This window comes from Phalacrocorax aristotelis, chromosome 4, assembly GCF_949628215.1.
Source record: "Phalacrocorax aristotelis chromosome 4, bGulAri2.1, whole genome shotgun sequence".
In the NCBI taxonomy this organism is placed as follows: domain Eukaryota; kingdom Metazoa; phylum Chordata; class Aves; order Suliformes; family Phalacrocoracidae; genus Phalacrocorax; species Phalacrocorax aristotelis.
In genome coordinates, this window is record NC_134279.1 from 27,114,927 (window position 1) to 27,132,649 (window position 17,723).

The 17,723-nt window shown below is 36.8% G+C and overlaps 1 protein-coding gene across 2 annotated transcripts in view; it reads left to right on the forward strand.

Annotated features, from left to right (window-relative positions):
* Positions 1-17,723, forward strand: part of TBCK (TBC1 domain containing kinase) — a 112,371-nt gene that overhangs the window by 47,243 nt on the left and 47,405 nt on the right. For both annotated transcript variants that reach the window (XM_075090714.1, XM_075090713.1), the window contains 6 exons: positions 881-1,007; positions 1,579-1,629; positions 3,213-3,296; positions 7,042-7,127; positions 15,255-15,291; positions 16,507-16,668. In XM_075090714.1, the coding sequence (XP_074946815.1) occupies positions 881-1,007; positions 1,579-1,629; positions 3,213-3,296; positions 7,042-7,127; positions 15,255-15,291; positions 16,507-16,668 (547 nt within the window). The remainder of the gene's footprint in view (positions 1-880; positions 1,008-1,578; positions 1,630-3,212; positions 3,297-7,041; positions 7,128-15,254; positions 15,292-16,506; positions 16,669-17,723) is intronic.

The following is a 17,723-nucleotide window of genomic DNA, read 5'->3' on the forward strand; positions in this document are numbered from 1 at the left end:
CCAGTGTTACCAAATATTGTCGCTTGAAGTAATGCAAAGATCTTTTCCACCAGTTGCAGTCATTTGCCTGTTACAGCACTTGTGGCTGATAATACTAAAAGGGTTCTCCCTGTCCTCTAACCTTATTCATTCTGTGGCAAGAATCTTGCAAAACTGGTAGGAGCAAGTAGTTTAACTCAGATTATGTTATAATATGTGGAAAGTGAAATCCTCTTTTACTTCAGGAGCACAGTTTCTGTAGCAGCAGCAAAGTGTAGTGAACAATGTTACTGATGTATTGTTAAAAAGTCCTGTTTTTATCAAATGTTTGTTGTGCCTGTTGGACCTTGTAGCAGGTAGTGCTGAGTACCCTGAGATCCTGCAAGGTGAGCTGTGCTTCACAAAAATGGGTTCTTGAGGAATTTGGTTCTCCAAGAAGTCTTACCGGACATAAAAAGACATCAGAAGCAACAGCTGTTCCTTTTGGCTGGGTGAAGAAGTATTTTCCATAAAATTGGGTGCAACATTCTGAGAACTCTGGTTTGATTATCTTTTAGAGCAAAGTCATATTAGCACCTGAAATGAGTCTAAAAGTTGGGTCACGAAAAAACCTATAACTGTAATAGTTATAGGCCTTCTGCCTTTTTCAAGGGTTAGAACCCTTCTAACCCTTCTAAAAATATGAATCTAGAAAAAGAAAAAAATCTCCAATCTTTGACAGGGCTGTTAGTCCCCTGTCGCATTTTGGTTTTGAGAGTGATGGAGGAAGCAAATTTTGTTTATGATGGCGGTATGACCTACGTTCTTTGGCTGACTTCCACCTCTAGTGTTGCAAGATCACTGTAGTACTACCCCACTTACCCTGATTTCCCTTTATATTATATGCTTGGCTGTGGTGCAGATTGAAGTTGATATTCCTCGTTGCCATCAGTATGATGAATTGCTGTCATCACCAGAGGGTCATGCAAAGTTTAGACGTGTATTGAAGGCCTGGGTGGTTTCCCATCCTGATCTGGTGTACTGGCAAGGTGAGTTTGACTAGCTGGCAAGGTCAGGTAATTAGCTAGAAAGCTATGGCTAACTTAAAAATACCTCTCCCTCTTCCCCCTACAACATAAGCTTTTTTTGAGTTCTTTCCTTTCTGTTTCTTTTAAAGAATGAATCTGTGGGTTATTGCAAATGTAGATCCTAATAATTTATATATAATTTGTAATGCAAAATTGCTCCACTCTCATATTTACTCTTCTTAAACTTCAGACACTTTTTTTTTTTTAAAAATAAAAACTGTTGCTTACTGTTTGGTTCCAAGGTAAAACTGCAGAAGTTACTGAGTGAGTTCTTAGGATGGTAAATTGCATTTCTTGGAAGCCTTGACGGAATAATCAATTCAGTGTTATAGTTCAACAATTTGAAATCCTCTCTGTTTTCATGCGTTGAATTCACAGTTGTTCTCAGCATTACATCTGAAGGCTGACAAGGCAGAATTATAATCAGTATCAAGTAATCAATGCAAATTTTCATGATAAATTGATGAATTTATCTTATGCATTACAATTAATGAGCTGTTTATGCCGTTTCTTCATGGCTCTTCTCTCTTAGGTCTTGACTCTCTTTGTGCACCTTTTCTGTACTTGAATTTTAACAATGAAGGTGAGTACCTTTTTCTTCTGGGGGTGAAGGGGGAAGCACAGTTTGTCATGTGTCTAACCGTAGACAGATGTATGTGTGCCTGCTTATAGGTGGAAACTTCCTGTAGCTACAAAGGAACTTTAAAGCTTTTGTTGCCACAGGTCAAAAGAAATAGTTGTTTTTTGAAAAGTGTATGTGGTCTACTGCTCTTCAAGCTGGGGTTTGGCCCTGTGTTTCTTGCCAAGTACAATAATGAATATATAATAAGTACAAGTAACCTTGATTATAGAAAAGCAAGAAATGCTTCTCTAGCACTTGTCTTTTTTAGTGAAGCTGTAGTTCAGCCTTGTTTGATGTGAATGCATTATTTGTTAACCTAACTGTTAACCTATCAGACTAGTTTTATTCAGAAAAGCTGATGATGGTTTTAAATGCCTAAAAGCTTATCAGACCAGCTTTGGATATGTGGCCTTTATCTTCATAGAATGTGATTTGTTCAGAATAGGTCTAGTCCAGTCTTCTATTCTCTTGCACCTGACTTTCTTTATATAAGGTCTGTGTGTGGGAAACCTAGTTTCTTAGGACAATGACTCCTATTAAGCCTCCTGTGCATACTAATTTAACTATTTCAACAGATTTTTCTTGCTCTTGGACATGGACCTGTACAGTTGGATTGTAGAACCTGGTTTTCTTCCAATTGAAGCAAAATATAGTAGTAGTGAATTATGCAAAATTTTGTGTTCTGGTTTGCAAACTTAACTGTAGACATTTGGCTTGGATATTTAAAAAGTGGTTTCAAAGCTGGAAAAGTTGTAACACAGAATTAGTTTATAACATGATCCTAAGTCGTATTTGCTATAAATTTGATGTTTTGCTTAGAAACTTCCAAAATCATATTTATTGTCTTTGTACAATTTATGACAAACCCCTATTTCTTATTTTATATCTGTGGTCTAGCACCATGGCTAAGAATTGTCTCTTAGCCAAGTTCCCAGAAATTAATCAAGGGGATAAACGCTTAAGTTTTTACACTCTAAACTCTATTTGGTATGTTTCTGAGGAGCTGTTGAGAAATTTAAGATGTTTTTGTCCATCTTTTTGACAGTATTTTTAGTTATATTCCACTCCGTGTTTTTTCTTCTGAATTCTATCATCTTTAGTCTCTGAGCTGAAATAAGAGATGAGATGCAAGTCTGATGGGGCATAAACTGAGTGTAAGTGCTATAGGAGAAAACCCAGAAGGCTGCAACAGTGCAGTGGTCTGAAACTGTCTTCTAAGACTTTATCTATCTGGGGACCTTTGCTTTTTTGATTCAAACATCACCATGGCTTTCCAAACATCATCTCATTACTTTGTCACTGAGAATTATGGAGATAAACCGGGAGCAGATCAGGCCCAGCTAGCTTTTTATTGATTACTCAGTGACAGGAGGAGATTTTTTGGAAGCTTTTAAAATTCTTTAATGAGGAATGTGCCCTTATGGTGTGTGTTAAAATAATTTTTTGTGCATAGATTGATGTAAGTATTGGCTTAATTATTAACTTTTTTAGGTGTACTTATGTTTCTACCTCTGTAGCTGCATCCATTTTTCTCATTCTTTCAGCGCTGGCATATGCCTGCATGTCTGCTTTTATCCCCAAGTATTTGTATAACTTCTTTCTGAAGGATAATTCTCATGTTATTCAAGGTAAGTCAATCCCCACCCCACCCTCCCTTTTTTTTTTTATAGTTATAAGAGGATTAGAATAATTTCTGGGTATATAAATATGCTTTTTCAAGTGGCTGTAAAATTGGAACACCATTAGAATCACACTGTAGAAATACCCACCTCTTTCTTTCAAAAGCTTTATTTTAGGTAAAGAAACAAAACAGCTGTGCAAGGAAAACAGGAACAAAATAAGTGGATAAAGGTTCAGGCAGGAGAAAAAAAACCCAACTGCACATACAAAAAAAAAAAAAAGCCAACACGAAACCAAAAATGTTCTGTGTAGTATCCAAGGTAAGAGTTAGTTGATAATGCAAAGTTGTAAAACGAGGAAGTAGTTTTTCCAGTGTTAGACTGTAAAGACCTACCCTTCAGGTCATCAAAATCATACTGTTGCAGGAGCTATTTTGACAATGAGGAGAAATGAAGAGTACCAGTACCAAGTAGGGATTCCTCAGAAAGTGGAAGTTATGGTATTCAGAGAGTTAGGGATTTGAGGGGAATTTCTTCCTGAACAAAAGACAATGTTATCCAATACAGGACAGGAGTTTGAGAACCCTGAGGAATAATGTTCCATAGTTCAATCTTCAACAACTATATAGGTAACTCAAAGAAATTAAAACAGTAGCTAGGAAGTAAATTTCTATTGTACTTGAAAATTAATTGTAAATTTCATGGAAGTATGAAGAAAGAATGGTCTGTACCTAGAAAGCCACCTTGGTACAGTCTATGTTGGAAAGAGAATTTGTTTTGCAGACAATTTTTTAAAACCAAAAGAAGCTGTTTGAAAAGCCATCGGTAGTTTCAAAAAGCAGGTGGTAATGAATGTTTTTAATTGCAAGCAGTTATGAGTGTTTATTGTATACTGCATTTCACCACGGCTTGCTGTCCTTGTACTTCTTTTAAAGAAATTCTTTTGTATATAAGTGAAACTCCTCAACTTAGAAACAGTATTTGTCATTTTTTGTCTTCAGAAAACAAGGAAATTAAGAACTGATCAACAAAAAATAATTAGACGTAAAAGCAGTTATATACTGGATAATAGGGAGAGAACTAATGTAAGGAGAGAACACAGTGGTTAGGTGAGTTTACGTACGAAAGACCAATGGGTAAGAGGTGTTACATGTAATATAATAGTTTGGAAAAACTATTCAAGAGAACTTGTTTGCATCCTTTGGTCTGTAAAGAAAGAGTGTTTGCTGGAAAAAAAAAAAAAAAAGGCAGTAAAGGTCTAAAGATGAAAAGAGTAAGTACATTATATCAGATGCTCCTGTGGAGACAACCGCTTTAGGCTTCAAGACTAAGAGCTTGTTGAAGACTTTTCTCGAGGGTGTGTATACTCTTCCATAAAATAACACGTTTGCTCTCTAGAGTTCCCTGATGTTATTCTGAAGGGGATTTACAAAAATATGTGTCAGCCAAAGTTAGAAATAAGATCAGTAGGATTCTGTGAACCAAAGTAGCATAGGTGTTCCTGAGTTCCTGTGCAACATCTGGCATCATCAAGGACTCGGGGAGACCTGGACCTTTGAGGATTCTCTCAGTATTCTGATTTAATCCTTTCTAGGGTCATATGTCAAACACCAATGCGTAAATACAGTTTTAAAGAAAAATTCTGTGTAATTTCCCTGCTGTATTGGATTGCAAGAAAGTGGTAAGAATGTCATTTAACTGTCTCGTAATTTTAGCTGCTTAGCTTCTTTGTATCTTCCACGTAGGGTTGGGCTAGAGGAATCTTTTGAACTCATTTCTGAGCTTGTACTATACAATAAAGACAGGTGTTTTTTCTGAGCTTATCAGATGTATTTCCTTACATGAAATAGGAAGCAAGAGAAGTTAAAGGAGTTTGGATATGGAATGCCCAATTATGTAAAACAAAAATTCCTATAATAACATTCCAACCAAAAGCAATTGGCTGGACTTAAGCAATACATTTTTTATGAAGATCTGTGTGTTTTCAACAGACCCTTAATTAACCATGTAATCCCACACAGTAATTACATTTCATGAGATTGGCAAGTCAAATAAAGATGGTATTTATCAACCTTGTGGTATATCTGTAAAGCACCATCATGGGCACGAATCTTCATTTTTAAAATAATTGTGTTTCAGGGAAGCTAATTGTGAAATTGTTTTCGTCAGCATACAGCTGAATGTGTAAGAATGTGTAGGATTACTGGTTTGCTGTACCTGACTTGTGATTACAGGCTGTTTCATGAACTAAAACTGATGTAAGATGCACCTTAGAGATGCGCTTTTTAAAAATTATTATCATGTATTGTGGCATGAATTTAAGGCATTGATTCAGTTATCTCCCTAACTTGTATACATGTGAATAAGAGTAACTTTGGCTCGAAACTGAGAAAATGTGAGAGAGATGAGTAGCTCCAAAGCAGTCTGGCCTTGGTGGCACAAAACTCAGCATGGGTCTGTTTACCCACTTGAATCCCCAACTGAGTGCTGCCAGGACGTCTGTGGCATAATAGAGATGCAGTATCATAGGGGAGGGGCTGGTATTCTAAGATGCCAGAAACCTTCTAAGAGGTTTAGTGTGCTGTGGCTTTGTCTTTGCAGCTTGAAGCAAAAGTCGTGAAATTCTGAAGTAGGCTCGAGGGGTCTTAATTTTCATTGCAACTTACCTTGGAGAATTAGGCATCCTTTCAAGTATGATCTGCAGTAGAACTGTGGCTTGTTTCCCTTGTGTTCTTACAGTGAGAGCATTCGTTTATCAGTGCTCCTGAGGCAGAATCAGCTTTTAAAATTTCTAGTCCAAACAGATTTATTTTAAGCAATGATCATTCTTAACTTGCTGGCTTAACCTGAGAGGAGCTAACCTGTGTGCAGTTTATCAAGATTTAAGTAAGATAGGAGTCTATAAACAACTGAATGTTTTAGACCCACATAAGTTGGCTAAGTTGTGGATCTATGTGGACTTGGTGTTTGAGGGCTTATATTCAGGGACAGTAATCTGTGGGACATCAAGATATCAGCATGTTCTGATCGGGGAGCAGGGTTAACATTTGCGTTCTCTCTCCCTCCCCTCAACTAGTTGTCTGGACCCTAATTACTCTCTCTCTCTTCCTGGGAGCGTGCAGGAAAAGGAATTGCCATCTGTTTTGAAATGGCAATGTTACTGCCTCTTCGTCTTCCTTCTAACAAAGCATATGACAGTGTGGACAAAACTGGGAGAGGGGCAGAACAGAGAGAGAGAAATCTGTCAGTGGCTGTGTTCTGCTGTCTGCTTCTCTTCCAATTAAAAGCAAGCGTTACCTAGACAACTTAACGAAATTGTACCCGTCAGCCTAATGTGCCATGCTGAAGATGTAATAAGTTTTGTCTCTTACAATAAGTATATCTCCTTATTTGTTCAAAAAAATACAAATTAAGATGTTACTGATCATGGAAATGGTGACCTTAAAGCCCCATTCCCTTAAAACCTCAATTTACGGATTACAAAATTTAACTTTGTAGAAAAGAAACCACACAGAATATAATTTAAAGAGTATAAACTTTGTGTATGTAACTATATAAGATTTTTCCTAATTATAACATTATACGTAATATATAATATAAACTATATGTAATTACTAATCACAATTTTATATTATACACAACATTATTTGTGTAATTAAATAGTGTTCTTTCTTTTCTGCAGCTCTATTGTGAGCTAGTAGCGTGTGGTAGCTTGTGTTTTTGATCATGATCTTGAATTTGCTTGTCATTTCAGAATACCTGACGGTGTTTTCCCAGATGATTGCATTCCATGATCCAGAGCTGAGTAACCACCTTAATGAAATTGGTTTCATTCCAGATGTAAGTGCTAAAGGTTCTTACAAATATTGTTCAAAGGAAGTAAGAAATGGAAAACAAGGGCAACTAGGATGACGTGCCTTTCCCAACTGTTTCAGTAGCAGTTTGACATAAGTGAAACTTGCATATTAATGGACCTTTCTGAATATGTTGATAAAATGGTAGTTTTCATTGTTGTTTTACATACCTTAGTCCTTGCTGTTCTGTCAGCATGGTAAATACAATAACAGTACTACTAACCAGTTATTATGACTTAGATTCATCTTAAAAGTATATAATTTTATTTTTAAATATGGATTAATATAAAAAATTGATGTGGCCATAAATGACTAATAGCAACATTTCTGCAAACTATTTAAATGCCATTGGTTAACACAAAAGACACATCAGTTGGCAAGTAATACAAAAAATACTTGCAAGTGATGGTTAATCTGTATATATGTCAGACCCTGGAAAATGCTTAGCAGTTGTTTGTTGGAGTCTATCAGAAACATTGGACAAGTGCATAACTTGTGTCTAAGTTTTATGCTTTTGTTGGAAGAAACCTGTATGATGGAGGAAAATGAAAACTAAGAACACAGCCAAAACGGAGGGAGAGAGGGATATGTTGGAAAAAAACAAAACAAGGCCTTCTTTAGAGCCTGACTTTTAGATATCACTGTAAATAGCGAAGCTTTCCTCCTTTGTTTAGATAATATTCTAAAAATGTTTGTTTGCCTACCATAACATTATCGAGGTTAACGGCTGATGCTTCCAAAAAGTAGATTTGGCAAGGCTATGGAGAGACCATTGTTATATATGCATTTCTTCTATAAGCAGTACAAAGCTTATTTTATCAGAAAAGCCTTTTGCTTATTAGGAAGTGCCTTAAGTTGAAGCAGCAAGGGCAAGCCTCTGAACTTCATTTGTTGTGCACAACTCCTGGGTAAATTTGTGTGTCTTTGGGACTGGCAGATACTTGTTGTCACTGTTTACAAAGAATTGTAATGGAAAAGCATATATATGCTTTCATTTGTAGAGGTGTTTTAAATATAATAATGTTGTTTATGAATGATACAAATTTAAAAGAGACTGTGGCTTTAAAATGAGTAGAAGATAAAGCCAGTGTGTTGCATTATAAACAGAGAAGTTTGAGATGGCCGCCTGTATTGCTGATGACACACATCTGAACAGGGCAGGTGGGAGTAAGATGAAGGGAGAACATTCATCTGTAGAATGCCTAAATATTTGGGGGGATAAAGGGGCATGGGTAACAGCAATGTTTAAGTCCCGTGGGAGAATCAATTTTGCAGCATCACTATGTAAATGCACTTGATATTTATTTGTTAAAGGCTGTGGATGACCAAAGCAATTCCCCTCTGTATTTTGTCCAAGGTATGAGTTCCCACTGAAGAGGTAGAGACGTAATTTCCCTGACCATCTTACATGTCCCCATTTCTGCTAGTAACCTACATGAGAGCTCTGTAGCAACCCATCTTGGGTGTTAGCTGATCTTTCAGCAGCTCCTTGTGTCTGCTTTTACAGTTATAATTCTCCACTGAAAACTTTCAAGGTGCAAGTCAGATGGAATAGTTTAAAATCACCGAGTTTTTTATATTCTAGTTTTTGTCTTGTGCTGGTCATTGGACATCACGTAGTCAAATGTGAGCCTTGTCTTCAAGTGTTACAGTCTAGAGATGATTAGGTAATGCAGTAAATAATTACAAAACAGTTAAATTTAAAAACAAAACAAAACCTTGCATTGAATACAAATGCTAGTTCTAAAATTAGCACTACTGTCTGAAGAGAGGTTGTCCTTTCTAAATCATCTCTTATATATATGTGTGTGTATATATACATATTTAGTTTTTCTGCCTTTCTGATTAGTGAGAAGGGTGATTTTTGTACCTGTAACAAGACAGCACAGGATCCATCAAGGTGAAGGATATGCACTGTAGCAATGAGACCTGAACCAGAGTTTCGTGCTTGAGTACTAATCCTATCAACGTAAACCCTGATTAATCTTTCATCATTGAAACACAGGCTCTGCTGCAGGAAAGATTGTGTTTCCTGGCACCCTTCCCATTTGCTTCAGGTCACGTAGCTCTCAGAATATTGAACACTGCTGAAGCTTGAATAGATGTGAATATTGTTAGCTGATGTGGTGCCTGAATTAAGTACGTTGCTGTGGCTATGTGATTTACATGTAAATAGAGGGATATATATGGTGAATCTTACAGTCCTTTGCTCACTCGCCCGAAGTTTATAATCTCCTCCATCCTATATAATGCTTTATAACATATTCTGTATTTTACTGAATAATTCTTGCATTAACAGCAGATCATTCTGAACTGAAGAAAATCAAGGAAGTGTGCTACATTACCAAAAGGGTAGCTATAGACATAAATTATTCTAAAGAGCTTTCAGCTGCAAATTATGGAAGCTAGACACGGTTGTCAGCTGGCCATTAACAGAGGTGACAAAGTCTGGCTGCAGTTACTTAATATCATCATGCTGGAGCTGCTGTCATAGGTAGATACCCTAGCTTGGTTTTGGCAATATGCAGGAGGTGTCGGTAATAGGGCTTCATCTAACTGAGAATTAAAAATCCTGCGATTCAAGTACTTCATCTCTGTTTGTTCTGTTACATGATTACCTAGTGGTGAATCTGGGGGAGAGGTTTCATGCTGGTATTATCCTGTGAGGAAAGTGATCATTTTTCAGATTTTGTTTGTGTAGGTGCATATAGATGTGTAGAATCTAATATTAAAAATCGGACTCAATCTGCATTCTCTGCATCCCCAAACATCAAAACATTTTTGCACCATTCTGTACCATTTAAATATATGATTGTCTAGCCACTATTTAGGCTTGAAGCAAAGTATGTGTGTATGTGTTTTAAAGACCAAACATGAAGGTTCAAGATCAAAGTTTTATAGAGTAGACTATTTTAGTTGGAGGGGGACCTACAATGATCATCTAGTCCAAATGCCTGACCAATTCAGGGCTGACCAAGTTAAAGCATGTTAAGGGCATTGTCCAAATGCCCCTTAAACACCTACAGGCTTGAGGCATCGACCACCCCTCTAGGAAGCCTGTTCCAGTGTCTGACCACCCTCTCAGTAAAGAAACGCTTCCTAATGTCCAGTCTAAGCGTTCCCTGGCGCAGCTTTGAACTGTTTTCACACATCCTGTCACTGGATATGAGGGAGAAGAGCTCAGCACCTCCCTCTCCACTTCCCCTCCTCAGGAAGCTTTAGAGAGCAAAAATTTTTTTTTTCTTAACAAATGAAAATTAAAACAAAAAGCAACAGTTGGGAGGCAGCCTTGTAAGGACAACTCAGCAAAATAAAATTCTGATTTATTGTTAGACAACATTGTTCCTACACATACATCAAACAGGCCAAAAAGAAAAAAGAAAAATAAAAATAAACAGAAACTTCATAGACAGAAGAAAAAAAAAGAAGAAAAAAAATTAAAAAAAACCTCTTTATCTTTGGCTTTGTCAATTCATACAAACCACGGTCTGTGGTACCACTAAAGTACATACACAAAAAAGTTACTGGAATGCTTATAATAAGAGTAAATTTTTTAAATTTCTGTTTTGCCTTTTTCTTTTTAATTTTTTTACAAGGCTTTGTTTTATTCCTCTTTGAGGTAATGGTTTGGGCCTGGTCACACGACAAGTAAAGTCAAGAGATAGGTAACAAGAGATACACACTTCAAAGCGCCCCTTGTGGTCAGTCCGAGATCACTTAAAAATAGTGGGCCTCCTTAACAATATGTACAAAAATATAAAACGTAAATAAAAAAATTACAAAAAATTTCTCCTTTAAAGTACTTTTAAGAAAGAAAGCAGGGCCTTGAACTTCTGGTGCTGGGAGGTAGGGTCCCTGTGGAGGAAGGGGAGTTTCTTTCCCTACTAGTGGGTGACTCATTTTGTATGTTTGTATGTTTTGCTGGGGTTCACTCTACTTAGTGAGGATGACCACAGCGGAGGGGGGAGCAAGGAGGTTGGGGGGAGTGTGTGGGGAGGGTATTGCGATCCAAGGATGAAGAGGATTCCTTTTAGCTGGGCATCATCTTTCTAGCTGAGTATTATTATTTCTCTCTGACCACCTTTCTGTGTAGCGATGTCAAATGGTCTTTTAGTTCAGTAAGCTTGGAAAGAAAGATTGGATTAGTTAACAGATCTTCAATATCTGGGATTGTTACTGGACAATTCAATCAGAAACCTGTCTGTTGTTCATTTAAGCTAGTGCCTGCCTAAAGTGTGTAGGAAGCAGGTTAGCATGCCAGACAAACTGTCTTATAACTGCCCATTGCAGGCTTTTTCACATTCTCTTGAAGCAAATGAGCTACTCACTGTTGTAGGTAGGATACTTGCCCACATTGCCATAGATTGTGGTAGTTCCTTTGTCCCTAGGAGTGTGATTTCAGTTTTGAGAAGGAAGGGCTCTAACATAAAAAAGTCTTGACCACTGAAAATAGTGTGAAGTACATTCTCTAGGAGAGCGGGCTTTTTGTTATCAATTTATAAATGATCTTTATAATGTTGAAGACATGATAGTTTACGGTTTTAAAATAACACACTGCATCGAATGACAGATGGTCAGGTGAGGATTGTTCTAAAAAAGATTGCAAGAATAGTGGTTATTCCTGTTGTGTTTGTTATCTTTAAAACTGTAGGTATTTAACCTTGATCTCAGCTCTGTAATTGTACGAGGTGTGGAGGGTGTGCTTTCTTAGAGATTTTTGAATTTTCTTAGAGGTTTTGGGTGAAGTTGTGTGTTATACACGCATAACGAACAAGAACTTGTAAGAATGTTGGCACTTTTGATGTTTTGAAAACTCAAATTTTCAATTTTAAATAATTCACCTACAACCAGGTGCTTAGCTTCACTGTAGCTGCCTTATGATGTTCATAATGTGCACCTGGATCACACAGGACAGCTTAATTCTTACAGACTTTTCACAGAGCGAGAAGCTTGTGCGTGCCTTTTAATACTCCCTACCATCCCCACCAACCAATTAACACTCATTTTGGTCTTGGTATTCCTTCTAAAATATCTTTTAAAATCAAAATCCCTTGAGCCTAAATATCTTTAAAGCTATTGTCTTTACAACTGAAATCTCAATCTTCTGTAGACACAAGTGTGTAAAGTTCTCATCTTTTGGAGGAACAGTCAAATAATGAAACAATTCAGGCAGTAATAATGGGCAATACCAAACTCCTCATGGAAAAGGCTTTCATCAAGATTTGAGCCCGTATCTCTGAGAGCTTTGAACGTCTAATGGGAGATGCACTCTTCTCAAAATATGCCCATCTAACTATGGGCAAGTAAACACCTTCATCCCATTGAAAACACAGTGAGCTGCATCTTCAAGCTCAGGTACTGAGCAGAATTTGTAATAGCAGAGCACTATTGGAGAGGAAGCTTCAGCTAGGGATAATGGAAAGATGGAAAAGGAAACCAAGTCTAAGGACAGGAGATTTCAATTGTAACTAAAAAAACCCCATGGATTTATTCAGATAGTTTAGATGGGAACTGATGTTAGGGGGCGACTGTGTTCTTTGTATATTAGAAATGTCCAAGTCCTTACCGAAAAGCACAAAAGAGCTTGTATTTTACTAGTAAAGCAAAATGGTAATTACAGTGTGGCTGGTCTCAAGCTCACTCTGAAAAATGATATATCAGTTTTACAGGCTCTTATTTTAATGTGACTTACTCTCAGGCTGTTCCAGCAGTTCAAACACTACTTTGACTGAATATTAGGTATGCTTCCCAGCCACGGAGAGTTGTCAATAAAAACCACAACCCCATCATGTTCAGGGTTCAGTAGCAAGGGCTGAAAACCTCTTAAGAGCAGCCTGTTAGCACAGACGCATGGCGCGGTGCTGTCCCAGCCGGTGGTTGCTAGAGGGCAGTATTTACCAACAGTCTGTTAAAAGTGCAGTCATTAAACTGTAAGAATTTGGTAACCTGTTTATTTGAGGACTTAAGTCAGTGCAGTTCATTTGTCAGTGTTTTTCAATTTGACTTGCATGGTGGAACAGTACCACTAGTGTTGTGGCCTTTCTTTACTTGCTTAGTAATAGCAATCATAACCTCTTCAGGTTTACCGAGACCTCCTTGTTTTAGAACGTTAAGAAAATCAGAGGGAAAAATCCCTATAATAAAAGCTTGCCTGATACCTTCCACTTAGATAGTTTGACCTACTTTTCATGTCACTGTTGATAGATTAGGTGAGGACGGTTTAGAGCAAAGCAGTGCTTTGCCTTGTGGTTACCTTTTAATAACCGGTTTAATGTCTCAATTTTGTGTATTTTCTTGTATGTTTCTTTGTAGATGCGTACAAGATAGACATGTTTGTCAAATTAAGAGAAAGTGTGGATCTGCTTTGGTAAAACACTTTAATCAAATATATTAAAAGGATGAAATAGTTGCTTTTAAGTACCAAGGAAGTAATGTAGTTCAAAATGACATCTGCATAATGTGTACCTCCAAGCAAAGAGGAGCATCAGACTATTAGGGAATTGTTTTCCTGCTGCATGGAAAGCAAGATGTTGCATACAAGCATGCAGGTAACCAGGTATTAGCTGAGCATAACCAGTGTAGGGGATATTTCAGGGAACACGGTATGTTGTTATTCAGTAGAGAGACATCTACTGAAGGCATGAGAAATACTTCAGGGAAATAGCATGAATGTGTTATAAGATGAAAATGGTGATAGAATTGGATTTGTTTTGTTTTCTGAACCCTTAAAATCAATTGGTGGGTTGGAGGACAAGCTTTTTAAAACCTCCTGAATATTGAAACTAGTGAACAGTCTGGTCATCGCAGCTTTTTCAGTTTTATGGACAGGATGGTTAGGATACTATCAGATGAAGACGTAGGAATAAAATTTAGAGAGCGCTGTGCTAAAGAGCTTTTGAGCTAACGTGTGCATCATTTAATCAGTGCCATAACCCAGTTAAGAGTTTATGGAATAAGTAGTAATTTATTAACATAATATCAGTTACACTTTCTGCTTCTCATTTGCTTACTTCCAGGGAAAGCTTAATAGGAGGACTAATTTGCACTGTTTATGAGCTGAAAAGTAATATATTAAGCCTTATGTCTAACTGTAAATCTTCAGAAGTGGAAAACAGAGCACATGATCTATGCAACTGAGTAAAATTTAACAGTGGCCGTCTCTCCCTTGCATTCCTAATTTGTGGGGACTTTCTGTGCCATTTGATGTTTCATGAAAATAGCTTCTGTTGCCTTCAAAACGCTAAATACTTCAGTGAAAATTGAGAAACACTTAAAGTGTCATAAATGCTTGGCGCTTCTAATGCACACTGAGTTGTCTCTGTATGATGTCATGTGAAAGTTTGCAGAAACTAAAGGTTTTCTGTATCCATTGAAGCAGCACAAGTTCTTAGTCTCGTAGAGTAAGTGCTGAAGCAGCCTCAAATTCTTCAGATGACGCCTGCCTTTAAAGGTCACAGTAGAACAGCATAAATGCTTAAGGTGCTAGTAACTGACACTATATGCTTTTGAGAATGAAACCATTCTTATTGCCTTTCACTGTATACATTTTAATAAAGTATACATTTTAATAAATACCAACATAGGAGAAAAAAGGTGGATATGGTTAATTTTTCTGTCAGAAATTGTGATTTGTACTTTTAATTATTTATAGAGAATCAGATTTTTCTTCCATAGTCAAAAAGATATATTGAATTAAGTTATTTTATGCTTGTTCAGGCATCCACTGCTAATTTTCACTTAGCAGTATATGTATGTAATGTGAGAATTGTAACAGTTTAATAGAGCAGGTTTTTGATTTCATTAAGACTATGGGGGTTATTTTTTGGAAACATAAGCCTACTGAGGTGGTGGTCATTTTTGTTGTTTTTCAATTCAGTATCACAAATCAGTAATTTGAAAGAGGTGAGAATGGAGGCCTGCAGGAGGAAGAAGCTCTCTGGGAGGCTATAAGTTGTGTGGTAGTGGTTCTGCCACTGCAGTTATTTCCCATTTTAAATGTGTTTATGCCAAGCTAGGCAATTTTTAATGTGGCAGGCAATCGTCACAAAGAACTTGAACTCTTAATGAAACATCTTTTTTTTTTCTCTTCCCTCACCCCCCCAATGTTTTGCAGCTTTATGCTATTCCTTGGTTTCTTACAATGTTTACACGTGAGTATGCATTCTCTTTCTCTGATTAAATATTCTTGTATGTCTTAAGCATAATTTTTCTCACTTTTTCAGCTAAGGCCTTGCTAATTGGTGCGATGTGTCTAGCATTTAGTAGATACTTGTAATTTGCAAGGATGTGTGCTGTGATTTGAGTCTCAACAGTACCTGTTACATACTTTCTGCCCTGATTTGACAATAATTAGCATTTTAAAAAAATTTTTAAGGAAGTATTATGTTAAATTTGAACTGGGCTATTTTACACATGCAGTATTTAGGGAGTGCACCAAGGAAACTTACCTACTTGAAAAAGTTACAATAATAGTTTAAAAAAAACCCAAAACTACCACCTCACCACTTTCCCGTGTGCTCACCCAGATAATGCAAGAAAGAGTAACTTTGTTTTTGAAGGCCAAAAAACCAAGCTTTTTATTTTATTGTACTTTGACATGTTTTTATTCTAACAACACTAGTTTACTATGATATTTGTGCAGGGTGAAAGCGCTGATGGATTATTTCTCTGATGAAATATCAAGAATCTCACATTAAAATCTTTGATAACAGTTTCTAAAGATTTTGAATGTAAAGCACTGGTTCTTGCAGTTGTCCATTCTTCTGAAAATTTCATCACCACCTTTGCCAAAGAAACAATCTCTTTGGTTTTCCAATAAATTGCAATAAAATGTTATAACTATTCAGTTGAAGGATAGCTTATTTTAGAAGAGCCACCTTCAGCTTTATATGTAAAATGTTGCTATTGTTAACAGGCCTTTCTCATTTTCTTTCCTTTGTTCCACCAATTTTTGGTCTATTCTGCTCATTTTCTTGTCTGATTTTAAGTAGTTGAGCTTATTGATTAACTCATTAATGTCTTCATACTATTGGAAAAACCGACACACATGTCCTAATGCATAATTGCACCATACCAAAAGAAAAATAAATTGCCTAATTTTGTGTGTTTGAAATCTGAAAACCCGCACATTTCTAAGTATTTAATAATGAAAGAAGACAGTCCTTTCCAGAATAATCAAAGTGCATGTGAAGACAAACCTGTTTCTAAACAGGTTGAGTCCTTTTTGCTCCCAAATAAAAAAGAAATAACCCTAAGATGGGAGAGGAAAAAGTATATAGGCAACTCCTTCGGCGTGTGTGTGTGTGTGTGTTTTTATCAACTTAAGCGATTATAGCTGCTTTTTTTGGTGCTTGTTCATCATGCAGATGTATTTCCTTTGCACAAAATTTTTCACTTGTGGGATACGTTGCTGCTTGGAAATTCTTCCTTCCCATTCTGTATTGGAGTTGCAATACTTCAACAACTGAGGGATCGTCTTCTGGCTAATGGATTCAATGAATGCATCCTCCTTTTTTCGGACTTGCCAGGTAAGGAAAAAACTATTTTTTCCCTCTTTCCCTGTCTTTTCTAGTGTGTTGCTGAAGAATGTGCTTGCATGTGAATATATACTACAAAACTTACATATGTTTTGAAATCATGGTAGCTTTAAGCAAACTCACTGTCGGAGTGCGTAGGCCTTAACTACAGCTTGATGAACTTCGTAGAAGTCTTTTTGCTGTCATCAGCAAGAATTGGGTGAGCTTGTTATTATTTGCAGGTGAAGGCTGGAGTATTTTATTGTGAAATTTAGAACAATTTTAAATAATTCACAAGCAACTGTTTGTAGACATGCCACGTATAGAAACAATCCAAGTTGGTAAGGATTTCTTAGTGAAAAAAATTTAGTTGCTCTGAACATTGCTCTTCCACTTTGATGCTGGTACTAGCCTGTTTTCCTTTCAAAAATAATTAAATTTTTGCTATGAAAGCAATTAATGTAAAAGAATGAGGGAAAGCAGTACAGAAGCCGTTGGAACTGCTCAGTGTTAAATTAGTTTCCATTGGAAATGTAAAGCTTTCAGAAGAACCCTCAAAATTGGATTGGAGGCTGCATGATCGTTGTGCAGAAGTTCTGCCGCCTTGTTCAGTGGGACATGGTTTACCTATCCATATAAGCAAGTGTCACATCTTTAAAAAAAAATAAATTTGCAGTTAACCATGAAGCTTGGGTCTTATTTCTGAGCAAGGTTCTAGTGAGGCATTAGAATGCATTTGAACCAAATGAGCCCTGTTAACTGAAAGATGTTTTTCCATTTGTGATGGGTAATATTTACATAACACATGAATTGGAAGGCTACTGCACCCAGAACATACTTCTATTCATGTATAAATTCCCTCGCTTTAACCCAGGATCTTACTAACATCATACAGGTCTTGGTTAAGAAGTGACACTGTTTTAATTGTGTGGCCTTTCTTAAGATAACTTGAACTTTTGGATAAGTCTTGTGCTAGTTATAGGTTTAGTGGGCCCTGTTTGAACACCATGTGTGCAATTCAATAATTCATAATTCATTTAAACAGAAGTCGTTCTTTTTCAGAAGAA